This window comes from Ctenopharyngodon idella, chromosome 1 (assembly GCF_019924925.1).
Source record: "Ctenopharyngodon idella isolate HZGC_01 chromosome 1, HZGC01, whole genome shotgun sequence".
NCBI lineage: Eukaryota > Metazoa > Chordata > Actinopteri > Cypriniformes > Xenocyprididae > Ctenopharyngodon > Ctenopharyngodon idella.
Window position 1 is genome coordinate 5,781,725 of NC_067220.1, and position 14,364 is coordinate 5,796,088.

The 14,364-nt window shown below is 34.9% G+C and overlaps 2 protein-coding genes across 2 annotated transcripts in view; one reads left to right on the top strand and one right to left on the bottom strand.

The window, feature by feature from the left end:
• The window catches only part of LOC127511475 (neural cell adhesion molecule 2-like), a 65,692-nt gene extending 65,375 nt beyond the window's left edge, over positions 1–317 (bottom strand). The window contains exon 1 of the mRNA XM_051892301.1: positions 200–317. Within this exon, the coding sequence (XP_051748261.1) occupies positions 200–317 (118 nt within the window). The remainder of the gene's footprint in view (positions 1–199) is intronic.
• The window catches only part of LOC127521108 (amyloid-beta A4 protein-like), a 337,319-nt gene that overhangs the window by 206,369 nt on the left and 116,586 nt on the right, over positions 1–14,364 (top strand). The window lies entirely within an intron of this gene.

Genomic DNA, 14,364 nt, shown 5'->3' on the forward strand with positions numbered 1-14,364 from the left:
ATGTTTTCCATTCAGCTTTATTTCAGTTACCGATGGTTTTGATTTTAGTTAACAATAACAAAACTGGTAAAATGCATTAAACCAAAATGTCATGAAAATGATTCAGTTATCATCTCTTTCCTTTAATACAATTAATCGACTGTATTTCATATAAAACACACATTTCTGCAGAAAACGACCCGTGACGTGAGTTTCACACCAAGGTAAAGAACAGGATCCAGGTGCAGATCGTGAGTCAGATCAGCAGTCAGGAGCATCTCCCAGAATGCACTGCTTCCTGACAGCATCTCCTGCGCTTTGAGCTGCTCAGCTTTCATTTCAGCGAGATGTTCTACAGCCGAGGCGTCTGATTCCACGTCAGCTCAAACACCCACCGGTGAGAGAGCTGAACTTCTGCAGCTGAAGTCCCGGAGGATCGACTCCAGTGAACAAACTCCACAGAACAAGCGATCCATCACCAGGAGTAATAGTGGCATGTGTCTGAACACGGCTGAGGGCGTTTAGCTCGAATATTGAAGCATGTTTACCGCACAAATGTCATTTGTTTACGCCGGCGGTGACGTCTGACTGATGACGGACATACGCTTCACACAACCAGGACAATTACTATTTAGACCTCATGACTAAATATAAGAATAACAAACATTATTCATTCATATTCACTTTACAATAAGGTTACAATAAACCTTCAATGCAATTAAAGTCACTTTTGCATAAAAGCATCAGCCAAACACATCAATATAAAAATGTAAATGAGTCCACAGACTCTCTGCTGAGAATTTACTGCGGTAAAACTCTCATGATCCAGACAGTAAAGAGCTAATATTACATTTCTGCTATAAAGTCATCATGCTGAAATGGACTTTATGGGTCGTAACGCTGGTTCTGCTTAGTCGTCGCTTTTAGAAAAAAGTGCAAGTGACAAATAAAACACATAAAACTATATTATCTCAACATGCTAATCATACTAAGATGTGTGCACTTAATAAACTTCATACTGTAATAATAATAGACGGGGTTGTGATATATTTCCAGGTGTTCTTCTCGTCTCGTTGGGTTAATTAAGCGAGCCGTATGTTTCTCAGCGTGACAGTGTTCGGCCCTTTAGGTGCTTGAGTCTCAGTGTGAGGTCAAGATCTAAAAATACAGACAGACTACTGAGTGCACTTCATATTCACACTCAGACACCACAGGTCTTAGTGGAAGTCAATGGAGAAGATGGCTAAAGTGAAGTGAAACTATTTCAGTCTTTCTACTTCAAAACTATAAGTTTAATTCTAGCACTTGCCATTTCTTTGTAATTATTTGTGAAATTTACTAGCAATTTCTGAGCAGAAATTGTTTTAAAGTAAATCCTGCACCATTTATTTTCCAGTACATCAATGTAATAAATCAGCTGCATTAGTTATAATCTTTAACATGTTTACTGTTACATTTTCATTTTGTAAAAAAAAGAAAAAAAAGAAGCTTTATGGACCTTATAAATACTGTTTTGCAAAGGAAGTCACAATGGCATTTGAAAATGGAGGAAATTTGGAAATAGCATTTGGAAATGGCGTTTTGGAAATGGCGTTTTGGAAATGGAGGAAATTTGGAAATAGCGTTTGGAAATGGAGGAAATTTGGAAATGGCATTTGGAAATGGAAGAATTTTGGAAATGTCGTTTGAAGATGGAGGGAATTTGGAAATGGAGGAAATTTGGGAATGGTGTTTGGAAATGGAGGAAATTTGGAAATGGCATTTGGAAATGGAGGAAATTTTTGGAAATGGCGTTTGGAAATAGAGGAAATTTGGAAATAGCATTTGGAAATGGAGGAAATTTGGAAATAGCATTTGGAAATGGCGTTTTGGAAATGGAGGAAATTTGGAAATGGAAGAATTTTGGAAATGTCGTTTGAAGATGGAGGGAATTTGGAAATGGAGGAAATTTGGGAATGGCGTTTGGAAATGGAGGAAATTTTTGGAAATGGTGTTTGGAAATAGAGGAAATTTGGAAATAGCATTTGGAAATGGAATTTGGAAATGGAGGAAATTTGGAAATGGCGTTTGGAATAAATAACACCGTTAAATAGGGAAAAAATTGTAACTAATCAATTTCATCAAACTTTCCCCAGTTGATTAATCACAGTACATTAAGACAATTATTTTGTATTACAAGTTTTCTGAAATGTTATGTTTAAATATGCAAATGAGGCATTATATAAATAAACATGCGCTAATTTGCATATGTTTTTTTCCAGAACAGAAATCTGAACATTGGATAAAGTCAGGTTCAAAACTCATGTTTGATTTTGGTGACATATTAGAGTAAAAGGTTTCTTTTTATCACTCCATAAATCAGAAAATACTGTCAACAGACAGGGAAAAAGTACATTTGCACCATGTTTTTAGGGATAAAATGCTTAATAAACCAGGCGAATGAAACCTTCAGAATAGAGATATGAATAAACAGTAAAGTTTGGTGTGTGTAAAGATGCTGACTCAAACTCACAGGCTTTAAAAATATGGCTTGAGATTGAAACATACAGTAAAAATAAATAAAATAAACAATAAAATAAACACTTGAATGTGCATTTTGGACAGTGCAGAACAAACATTCATCTGCTTTGTGTGGCGTTGAACATGAAAAGTGTTGCATCTGTTCTCTTCATAAATAAATAAATGCATAATCTAGCCTAAATATGCTCATCCTCTAAGTTCATGATTAAAAATGAAAATTTGAATGAAAATAAAAGCTATTAAATGTCTTATTATCACTAAAATATGAACATTTAAATGACGGGTAATAATAGATAATGACGGCCCTGTTCGTCATGTTATGAAAGTGTCACTAAACAGATTTTTATGTAAAGTTCTCATCAGCAGGTGTCAATATTTTAAAGACGTGCATCATGGTCCTGATGTCCTTCACCACCTGTGGTTTCCTCTAAAGAGCTTTACATAAAAACGTAACTAAGAATACTTTCATCATTTTACCAACTCGCAGTCATTTCACAGTTAACAGGCTGTTAGTAAAGATCCAAACTGTTATTGTGATCCGCCGGGGGAAACTGGCTTTCACACACGCCGGACCCCCACAGCGAGAAGGACTGTTTCCACACCAGCCCATCTCAAGAACTTGCTCTTTCAGCCCAAAACACAAGCGCCGGTGTCCGCCCGAGGGTCCGCGCCCGCTGTGAGGATGGCAGCTAGAAGACACGGCTCTACAAACCCCCGCTGACACGCTCACTAGTGCTGTCGACACCACCGACACTGAATATTCAACCACTAAAACACCTCAACACAATGCAGCAAGTGGACACAGGAATAAAGGGAAATCTCAGCATCCATCCTCTTTCTGTTCTCATGTTGAACCAAGAACATGAAGTGATTTGGTTTTTGCTAGAAAGGCCACAGACAAACAGATCTGCTGCTGATAATAAAAATGAGAGCAAGCTTTATTGCATCAGGAAACTATATTACACACCAAAGCTGCTCTCAGACTCGCCGTCCTCATAACAAATAATGAACACAGGAGCTTTCAGGAGCATCAGGACAAATCAAGAGCGCATCTATCAGCCGCTGAGAGTCATGTGGGGTGAATCCTGAAACCCGATCAGAACATGACCGGGTCATATTTCACTAGAAAATCATAATGTGGAAATAATATGTGCATAAAGAAAATAAAGCAAAACATGGAAGGACCTAAAAAGGCAAACAACCTTAATGGTCCTTCAGACTATTTTAGCTTAATTTTCTTTATGTTACAGTATATATGTTACAATAAGTTACAATATAAAAAATTATAAAAACTATATTAAAAAAAATAAAAACTGTATATTTTGTTGTTTACATTCAGTTAGAATATAATAGTAACACTAATAAATCCAAAACAAAATATTTTGAATTATTTAATTTTTTAATTTACATTGAAAATATAAAAATAAAGGGATATATATATATATTTATATTTTCAATGCAAATTAAAAAAATAAATAATTCAAAATATTTTATATATATAAAGGCATTTTAAAGATTTTAAAGTGTCAAAAGGTCATTCGGTTTAACCGTCCAAAGGCCAATACAGCCATTTCATTTGTGATTAAAATATCTTAAAATGTAATAAATGTATATATTTTTTATTCTGGCATGATTTTATAACATCATATCTCAACATAGTGCAAAATGGTATTAAAATTATGTGCAGAAGTCGTTGCTTTGTTATGAGAAAGAAAGTCCAGAAAAATAAATTTCATTGATGTCATTCGGAGTAACCAATATAAAGGGACCATTTTGGATCAAGTCATGCGGTCAATGTCATGTGACAGGATGTGACATCATTCAGACACCTGGAAAGGACCACATGGTCATGAAGCAAAGTAACTAACTCTCTTTTAACTATTTGAAAAATTCATGTTTTCACTTGCTCATACGCATGACCCGAAACATCAGGTCATTCGGTACAACCGCTATAAAACATGGAAAATGTGGTAATATTTTAAAAACTTGTACTGAATATAAAATGTTTGATTGTCCTTTTGCTAGCTAGCTAGATATCAGCTTGTTAGCATTGTTTGAAAATATCGTCATTCGGTATAACCAAAAGTGTCATTTGGTAAAACCGAAATTTTGGTTAAAACGAAGGGCTTTTTTGGTGACAAATTTTGTCCATCTTGCAAAAAATGACAAAAGCAGTGTCAATTGATTATAAAAACCACAATCTCATTATTAACACTTAATAAAACTTGCATGAATGAGAAAGTGCAGGACGTGGTTGATGTTAAAAGAATTATTAAGCACAATAGGCTTTACAGTTGGGAAAAAACATCTGATGTGTAACATTATATTAGATTCATACATGAACTATAAATACTAAAAAAAAGGAAAAAAAAACAAAAACAAAACAAAACCCTACAAAAATGTACCACAGTACCACCGTGATTTTTGGACATTTATCATGGCAGTACCATGGTATATTCTGAAGTATCTTGTATCACTATTCATGTCTCTGAAGGCCCGTGTGATGCTATTTAAATCTGTTTGTCTTTCCGTCTGTTTGATTCCTCAGGTCATTTTCAATCTGGTATCGATGTGGCACAGCGTCTGCACCAACGAGACAACAAACACGTGAGATCATGCATCTATTTTTCAATTATTCATCCGAGCGCTGTTCCAGGAACAGTTCATCTGATCCAGATCAGCAGATATTGTTAGGATGTCTGAGTTAAAGGTCAGTCCCTCTCTCCCTCCCGTTATCTCTGTGTCCCGTCTGCACGTCATTTCCACTTTATTCCTCTCCTATTTCGCTGACAGCACAACAACATCTCACAAAATCTGCCCTGAAAGCCTTTGAGATGGTTCTGTCTGGAGCTGAAGATGCATAGGAGGGACTGCAGATGGGATTCAGTCTTACAGATGGGCAGAATGAATCTGAATCCCAAATGAAGATGTTCCTCTGAAGCGGCTCTAAAAGATCTCAGAGAAACACTTTCATACTAATGCTCACGGGATAATAACAGGGTTCCACATCACTTGAAACATACTTTAAGAAAAAACATAAACACAAGCCCCATTTCATATGTTGTTGTGCTGAAATGTGCAAGAACACAACTTATAGTGCAACACAATTCTCAGTGTTGCCACAAGGGGCACTATAGCCATCCTTAACACAAACTGTTTTTAAATGAGAGCATTTAAATATATAGTCATTTTGGTTATTTGTCAGTTTCCAAATAAAAGGATATCAAACAAGATGAAGTCTCTTTCATTTGTAAAGCATTTAATTATCTATCTCATTCTTTAATAGGATTTTTGCTATTGAAAACAACTATATTGTGATATACAGTTGAGGTCACATACAGCTGTTGAAGATTATATACAACTGTATATGGGCCATGCATGTATGCAAATTGTATAATATCCAAGGTACACATTTCTAGTAATTGTGCAGTTAATTCTCATATTGTATTTTCAGAAAGTTTTGGAATATTTTTCCTCTCCCCAGATTTGTCACTACTGAAACACAATAGTAAATAATTTAATAAGTTACATTGACCTATTAAGATTTTGTTTACATCTACCTTGTAAATATATTTTTTTGCTATTTTTAAAAAAGTTTTCACAGGTAAATCAATAACAATTACAATTTCAACAATATTTCAAGTGTAATTTATGAGATTTGTTGCATTTTGAATCCAGTCTTTCTTTGTAAAAGGCATAAAGTTTATCATACTGATTTTAAAGTGAAGGATTCATTAGTCTGAATATACATTGATCCAAACACTATAATAACATCTTAGTTGATCATTCAATATACTTTATTTTTGACAAAACATCCCATGTTTTGGTCGTGACTGCACAGTTTTGGTAGTGACAGTAATGTGTTGGTAGTGACCACATCACATTACACAATTTTAACTCACATACTAACACTAATGATTTGCATAATAAAACATACTAAAAATTCGAATGAATTAAATAACTGTACTAAAATTTAGTTTATTTCCCCCAAATAAATGATTATGTGTTCCCTTTTGTCGCTACAAAAACAATGATGTCACTACCGCAATAGTCACGACCGAAACATGCGGTGACAATTTTAGATACTTTTGAGCCTTGCTCAAAGATGCTAATCAGCACATGGTTAGCTAGCTCAGTTCTGAACAGTTGTACACACACAAAAACTTAATTTTAATCGAATAACCCCCAAAAAACAATGTTGTTGTTTCGGTTGTGACTGTTTCGGTAGTGACAATTTTAGATACCTTTGAGTCTAGCTCAAAGATGCTAATCAGCACATGGTTAGCAAGCACAGTTCTAAACTGTTGTACACATAAAAACTAAATTTTATGGAATAACACCCAAAAAAAGTTTGCTTAATTGCAGAAAAAAGTGTTCAGTAGCGACGTTCCTTAAAGTTACACACAGATTTTCTTTAAGTGTGTTAAAATCAGTCTCAGCCAATGGACTCAAACATACACTGTTTCGGTAGTGACATGAAAATACGGGACACATTTTTTTTTTTTACATAAAGTTTCATGATTTAAAAATAAAATCTTTTTTTTTTTTTTACTTCACTTAAAAAAAATAAAAAATATATTTTTAAAAACAACAACAATGGAAAAAATTGCAAAAATTATTTCAATATCATTTTCACAAGTTGAAATTTAGGGGTTATGGTTCGGGACAGACACCTCCCAACTGAAAGTACCCAATAAATGATGATTTTATATATATTAAGCTCATTGATATTTTAAATATTATTGTGGGATTCAATAGATAATAGAAGGATCTTAGTAAACATCTAAAATTTGAATACATAAATGCTTTTTAAATGTGTTTTTTCAATTCTGTAGAATGCCCCATATAATAACTGAGATATAAAATTTGTCTTGAGTTTGGTGGCTGTAAACACATGATCTGTGGATGATTTGTGTCTCTAGACTCAGTGACTGATTCTTCGTCCTGTAATCGTCTGTTAGCGCGGCCAATGACATCGGCTTACAAATAATTAGATGCTGCTGTGCCACTTCCAATCAAACAGAGAAATAATTACGGGCCTTTATATCTGTTCCTGTAACTGAAGTCTTTTGTTTCAGGATGCCTCGTGTAAACGGATATTACATGACATTGCTAAACATTAAAGAGATCATATTTTTGATTTAAAAAATCCCTGTATAAACCAGTCCAGTTAAACCGTAGACTATGGCTGCTTTGATGTTTATTAGACGCACATCCACAATTCTCATCTGTTGCTCGATCTCCACACACATTCACACAAACCTACAGAAGCTTCTTTGTTAGTTGAATCTCATGACTATTGATCTGAATGAAATAGATGTGAACACTGCCCTGCTGCTTCATTGTAAGTGACCGTTCCTTCCTGAAATCAATATTCTCCCGGTGGATGTAAAGTGCTCTACAACCCTTAACGGCCTCAGAAGCTCCCTATAAAGCCTTCAGCTGAACACTACATGAGGAGGATCGAGTGAAGAGCCCATTTCTATCATATCCAACTGACCGAACCGCCCCTAAACACGTCTTTCCTCATTATCTTCAACATGACACGACTAACGGTTGGACGGGGCATCAGAACGTCATCTATCTCCACTCTTATTGATGAGGTTTAAATCGCTCTTCTTCTCCAGTGCAGTGATGCACAATGAAGACAACCCAAGATTTCTCTGTCTGAGGGTCAGTCAGCATTCATTTGTACACGCTTGAATGATCTGAGCTGCAAGAAAACAACATCTATCGTTTATATGCACACAGATAATTGGATCGATGGCTCAATCGGACCGAAAAGCCTTCATGTTTTCGGATTGAAAGAGGTTGTGTAGACATGAAATTTTCATTCGGGAAAATAGATTACTGGAGTATATTTTACAAGACAATACTCTTTTAGTCTTTCTACTTCAAAATTTCACATTTCATTCAATGTTACTTGCCATTTCTTTGTAAATAATTGTGAAATATACTAGCAATTTCCAAGTGAAAATGGTTTCTAAATATTTAGGTTGCTCTCCGATGTTCAAGAATCAACTTTTTCCTCAGATGTTTCTCCTAAAATTCCTTTGGAGACATAAAAAGAGACAAATGAGTCAATAGTTGCTGTCAGAAGCTAAGGAAGGTTTGGCTTGAATGTGGAAATCAGCTCTGATTATTCAATGAGAAACGTTCTCTCAAACATTTAAATTCACAATTTGGTATCTGTGCAAATCTGAATCCAATCTCAGATGTTTCTGAGATCTGAAACTCTAGATGAGACACATATAAGATTACTGAGGTCTTTTTCTTAGGAGGAACATCAGAGAAGCAGGAAACTTCAGCAAAAGTCTCCATTTGATCTCACTGCGGTCTAGGAGAAACAATTAAGATATTAACTCCAAATTGAGATCAATTTGGTATCTGAGCAAATCTGAACTCAATTTAAGATGCTGCAGAGATCTGAAACTCCACAAGAAATACATTTGTGATTACTGGGATCTTTTTATCAGGAACAACATCTGAAAAGCAAAAAAAGTCTCCATTCGATTTCACTGCTGTCTATGAGAAACCATTAAGATTCTCAAATTGTAAGCACTGCGTGGAAATTATTGACAAACTCCATCCTAACTCCATATTTATGACCCATAAACAGAGCACAGAAGAGCACGAGACACGCACATGGAGGCCGAGCTCCTGAGGAAATAAAACTTTTATATAATACGATAAGCATCAGTACAACTTCTGTACATGTTGAGTACAGTAGCAGACCTCCATGTTTGTCCTGAACTCTCCATGTGCTTCCCTCGGAGCATGAGCAGGTGCAGTAAGAGTCGATCAATATCCCGCGGAGGACAGAGGGGTTTCTATTGATCTACTGTAAATATCAAGCGTACTGTGTTTGGCTGAAGGGGGTTTTAAACTGTAGCACAGTATGTACAGTACGCTTGAGGGAGGCTGGAAAGTCATAAAATAAACCCAACAGGATCAAATCCCCGTCAATCACTGTAGATAAAAAAAACCCCCAAAAAACTGCAATAACAGATAAATAAATAATATATAAGTAATAATAATAGTAGTGGAAATAATAATACTAATACTAATAAATGACCTGCAGAGCGAACAGAGAGACGTGTAAACCATTTATTTCACTTCTGAATGAATCAGCCGTTTGAATGAATCAAATGAATGAATGACTTAATCATTTAGACATTTACTGCCACCTACTGGCAGTTTTAGTTTCTTATTTAGAGCCTAATTTTATTTAAAAATTAATGTCAAATTTCCATATTAATTTAAAAAAATTAAAGGTATAGTTCACACAAAAATGAAATTTCAGTCATCATTTACTCAACCTCATGGTCCAAAAGTTCATGTGTAATAATTTCTATGCTGAATCAAATAAAAGATTTCTTTCTGAAGCTACTTTTTGTAATGTCTATTTGATGCTTTACACAATAATGACTTCAAATTATCTTTTGGGGTTAATTTCTCAGCTAAATTTGATGTGCGATTAAATTGTGATTAATTAATCGCCATCATGTAATTAATTAGATTAAAAATTTTAATTGCTTGTCAGACCTAATATTTATATTAGAGATGCACGACATATCGGCCAATAATCAGTAACAGTGAATTTTCACACTATTGGCTATTGGCCGATAGTTTAAAAACATCCTGTCAATCAAAAGAGGGCGGGAAAATGCACTGAATTTGTTCTTTGTGTAAAGAAAATGCTAAGAAACCGGTTTGATGTTCAATATTAATAGTAATTATATGAATTAATAACATTCAGAAAGTTAAGAAATATTAATTTAATATTCAGAATTTAGTTAATGTGATGAAATGGAGAGAATAAAGTTTTTATTTGCATTTCTTTCAAAATATAATAATTCAAAATATTATGACTAATTATAATTAAATTATCATTAATTTAAAAGAAGGTATAAAAGGAAGAACCCCCAAACTATCGGTATTGGCAGATACAGTATATAGTATATACAAATATATTATTATTTTTAATAATTTATTAATAATTATTTTTCTAGTTGTCAGTGTTATATTTGTATCATTAATATATATATATACACACACACACTGTATATACAATAAATATAGTTTTTGTTAATATTTTGAATTATATTTTACTTTTATATTTTCATTTTCATTTAAAAAAAGTTTAAGTTTTTTTTTGTTTGTTTTTTTTAAAAGTCTATATATATTTTTTTTTTTTATTGAGTTTTTGTTTTTAGTTCTAGCTTATTTGAGTATTTTAGTATTTAGTAAATGAGAAACGTTGCCTTGCCAAGTAGTTGAAATTAAATAAGTTAAAGTTTTTTTAATATTTATATATATATATTTTTTTATAGCTTTAGTTTTAGTTTACTATAAAAACCCTGCTAGTTGTTGGGGTTTTGCTTAAGCCTTAAGTTCGGCTGCAGGTATGATGGTGTCAGTATGATCTTCACCTTTGAGAAGTTAAGTTGAGGTTATATCAGCAACTTACATTAGACTAGTAGTGATAAAGTTGGTTGTTACATAAACGGCATTTTGCTATTGGCACCTGACATAAAAACATATTCCTTCTACCGCTCCACAAGCGTAGCATGACCTTAAACAGTACCAATGGCATTTAATATGCAACAATTCAGGCATTTCTAACATTCATGCAGAGTGAGTTTCTGTCCAGCTTTGATTATACTGTGACAGATGCAGCACATTTGACAGATATCTGAAAGCGTCTTCTGCAGGTGTTTTCAGCTCGGCAGCAGCATCAGGACTGAAGATGCGCGTGTATTTAACACTGATAGCCGAACCTGAGGGGAAGACGCCTAAATTGGGTTTAGATTGCTTTAGAAGCCTTAAGCATGTGGGGTGAGTTGCCATGGAGACGAGAAAGTTGAAGGCAAAGGAGCCACTAATGAGCCTTAAAAAACGATCCACAAGCACACAGACTCACAAACGCTCCGACTCCGTCTCTTACATAACAGCGAGAGGGTTTTTACACACTAATACTGAATATACTCCACTAAACTGTCAACATCATATCTAGGTCAAAAAAGAAAAATTATGTTTAGCATAAAATGTTGCTTTATATTTCAACTGACAACACCACCATGTTGGAGAAGTATTCCATTTAATGTGTGCGGGGCTTGATTTTGTCCGTGGGGAACTGATTAGATGGTTGTGGTTTGCTATTGGTGGATCTCATGTGATTGACAGGTTGCCCCGCCCTTTGAAAGTGAAGACAATTTCCATTGGAAAATCAATAATGAAGACACAATAATAATCCCAGTCACAGATGCATTACTGCTGTTGTACCAAACAGGAAGTTCCCAGCGGCACCAGCTGACAATCAGCATTAAATGAAAGGCCACATTAAACGAACGGAGTGCAATGCACATCCACAAAGTAGTAAACAGCATCAGCCAACTTAGAAACGCTGATGCTTCACTTGGCACCGTGTGCTGCTCGCTTCAGTTTGCTTTGGACGCTCTCAAAGGGCTCTTCACAAAGGGCTCTTATTGAAAGTGTCGGCAAGCGGCCAGCGGCCCAAAAGAGCGGCAACGTTTAACAAGGGACGTAAATAATAATAATGCACCATCCTATGACAGATGAGAACCCGTGTGGAATATCAATGCGGAAGGAGCTGGAAACCTGAACGGCATTTCAAAAGGATCCCGGCGATTTGCATCAGGATGAGAACCGCGAACGGCTCCGGGAATAATGTGGGATTTAGAGGAAAAGCCTCGTGCACCCAATGAGAAGCTGAACTCGTGTGAGAAACTCTCTGTTCCTCTTATGACAGTCCAATGTTTCTAATCTACAGCTCCTTAATGGCTTTAATCAAGACCTCATTAAACCAGGTGAGTTATTATTCAGGTAGCTGTTATAAACATGTCAACAGTTTAACTAAGATTCTCTTCAAACGTTTGCTCCATCATGAGAGAAACTGATCTGACAGAGAGAAAACTAACTGTGGAGGTTCTATATGGAACTCTAGGGTTCCTGATTCAATTTTAAAGAACGATTTATGCCAAAAAAGGTTCAGTGTGGTTCTAAATGGAACTCTAGGGTTCTTGATTCAATTTTAAAGATCCCTTTATGCCAAAAAAAAAGGTTCAATGTGGTTCTAAATGGAACTCTAGGGTTCTTGACTCAATTTTAAAGAACCCTTTATGCCAAAAAAAAAAAAAAGGTTCACTGTGGTTCTATGTAGAACTCTAGGGTTCCTGACTCAATTTTAAAGAACCCTTTATGCAAAAAAAAAAAAAAAAAAGGTTCAATGTGGTTCTATGTAGAACTCTAGGGTTCCTGACTCAATTTTAAAGAACACTTTATGCCAAAAAAAAAAAAAGGTTCAATGTGGTTCTATGTAGAACTCTAGGGTTCCTGACTCAATTTTAAAGAACACTTTATGCCAAAAAAAAAAAAGGTTCAATGTGGTTCTATGTAGAACTCTAGGGTTCCTGACTCAATTTTAAAGAACACTTTATGCCAAAAAAAAAAAAGGTTCAATGTGGTTCTATGTAGAACTCTAGGGTTCCTGACTCAATTTTAAAGAACACTTTATGCCAAAAGGTTCAGTGTGGTTCTAAATGGAACTCTAGGGTTCCTGACTCAATTTTAAAGAACCCTTTATGCCCAAAAAAAAGGTTCAATGTGGTTCTAAATGGAACTCTAGGGTTCTTGACTCAATTTTAAAGAACTTTTTATGCCAAAAAAAAAAAAAGGTTCAATGTGGTTCTATGTAGAACTCTAGGGTTCTTGACTCAATTTTAAAGAACCCTTTATGCCAAAAAAAAAAAAAAGGTTCAGTGTGGTTCTAAATGGAACTCTAGGGTTCCTGACTCAATTTTAAAGAACCCTTTATGCCAAAAAAAAAGGTTCAGTGTGGTTCTAAATTGAACTCTAGGGTTCTTGACTCAATTTTAAAGAACCCTTTATGCCAAAAAAAAAAAAAAAAGGTTCACTGTGGTTCTATGTAGAACTCTAGGGTTCCTGACTCAATTTTAAAGAACCCTTTATGCAAAAAAAAAAAAAAAAAAGGTTCAATGTGGTTCTATGTAGAACTCTAGGGTTCCTGACTCAATTTTAAAGAACACTTTATGCCAAAAAAAAAAAAAAGGTTCAATGTGGTTCTATGTAGAACTCTAGGGTTCCTGACTCAATTTTAAAGAACACTTTATGCCAAAAAAAAAAAAGGTTCAATGTGGTTCTATGTAGAACTCTAGGGTTCCTGACTCAATTTTAAAGAACACTTTATGCCAAAAGGTTCAGTGTGGTTCTAAATGGAACTCTAGGGTTCCTGACTCAATTTTAAAGAACCCTTTATGCCCAAAAAAAAGGTTCAATGTGGTTCTAAATGGAACTCTAGGGTTCTTGACTCAATTTTAAAGAACTTTTTATGCCAAAAAAAAAAAAGGTTCAATGTGGTTCTATGTAGAACTCTAGGGTTCTTGACTCAATTTTAAAGAACCCTTTATGCCAAAAAAAAAAAAAAAAGGTTCAGTGTGGTTCTAAATGGAACTCTAGGGTTCCTGACTCAATTTTAAAGAACCCTTTATGCCAAAAAAAAAGGTTCAGTGTGGTTCTAAATTGAACTCTAGGGTTCTTGACTCAATTTTAAAGAACCCTTTATGCCAAAAAAAAAAAAAAAAAAGGTTCAATGTGGTTCTATGTAGAACTCTAGGGTTCCTGACTCAATTTTATAAAACACTTTATGCCAAAAGGTCAGATGTGTTTTTTATGATGATATACTGTATTGCACTGCTTTATGAATCGCATTGAATAAAGTGCTGCAAGTATGATGTATTTTTGTAGGCCAAATCCCGAGTTGCATTTTAGCACTTCCAGTTCCATCCAGTGATGTCCAGCTCAACAATGAATCGTTCTTTTTAA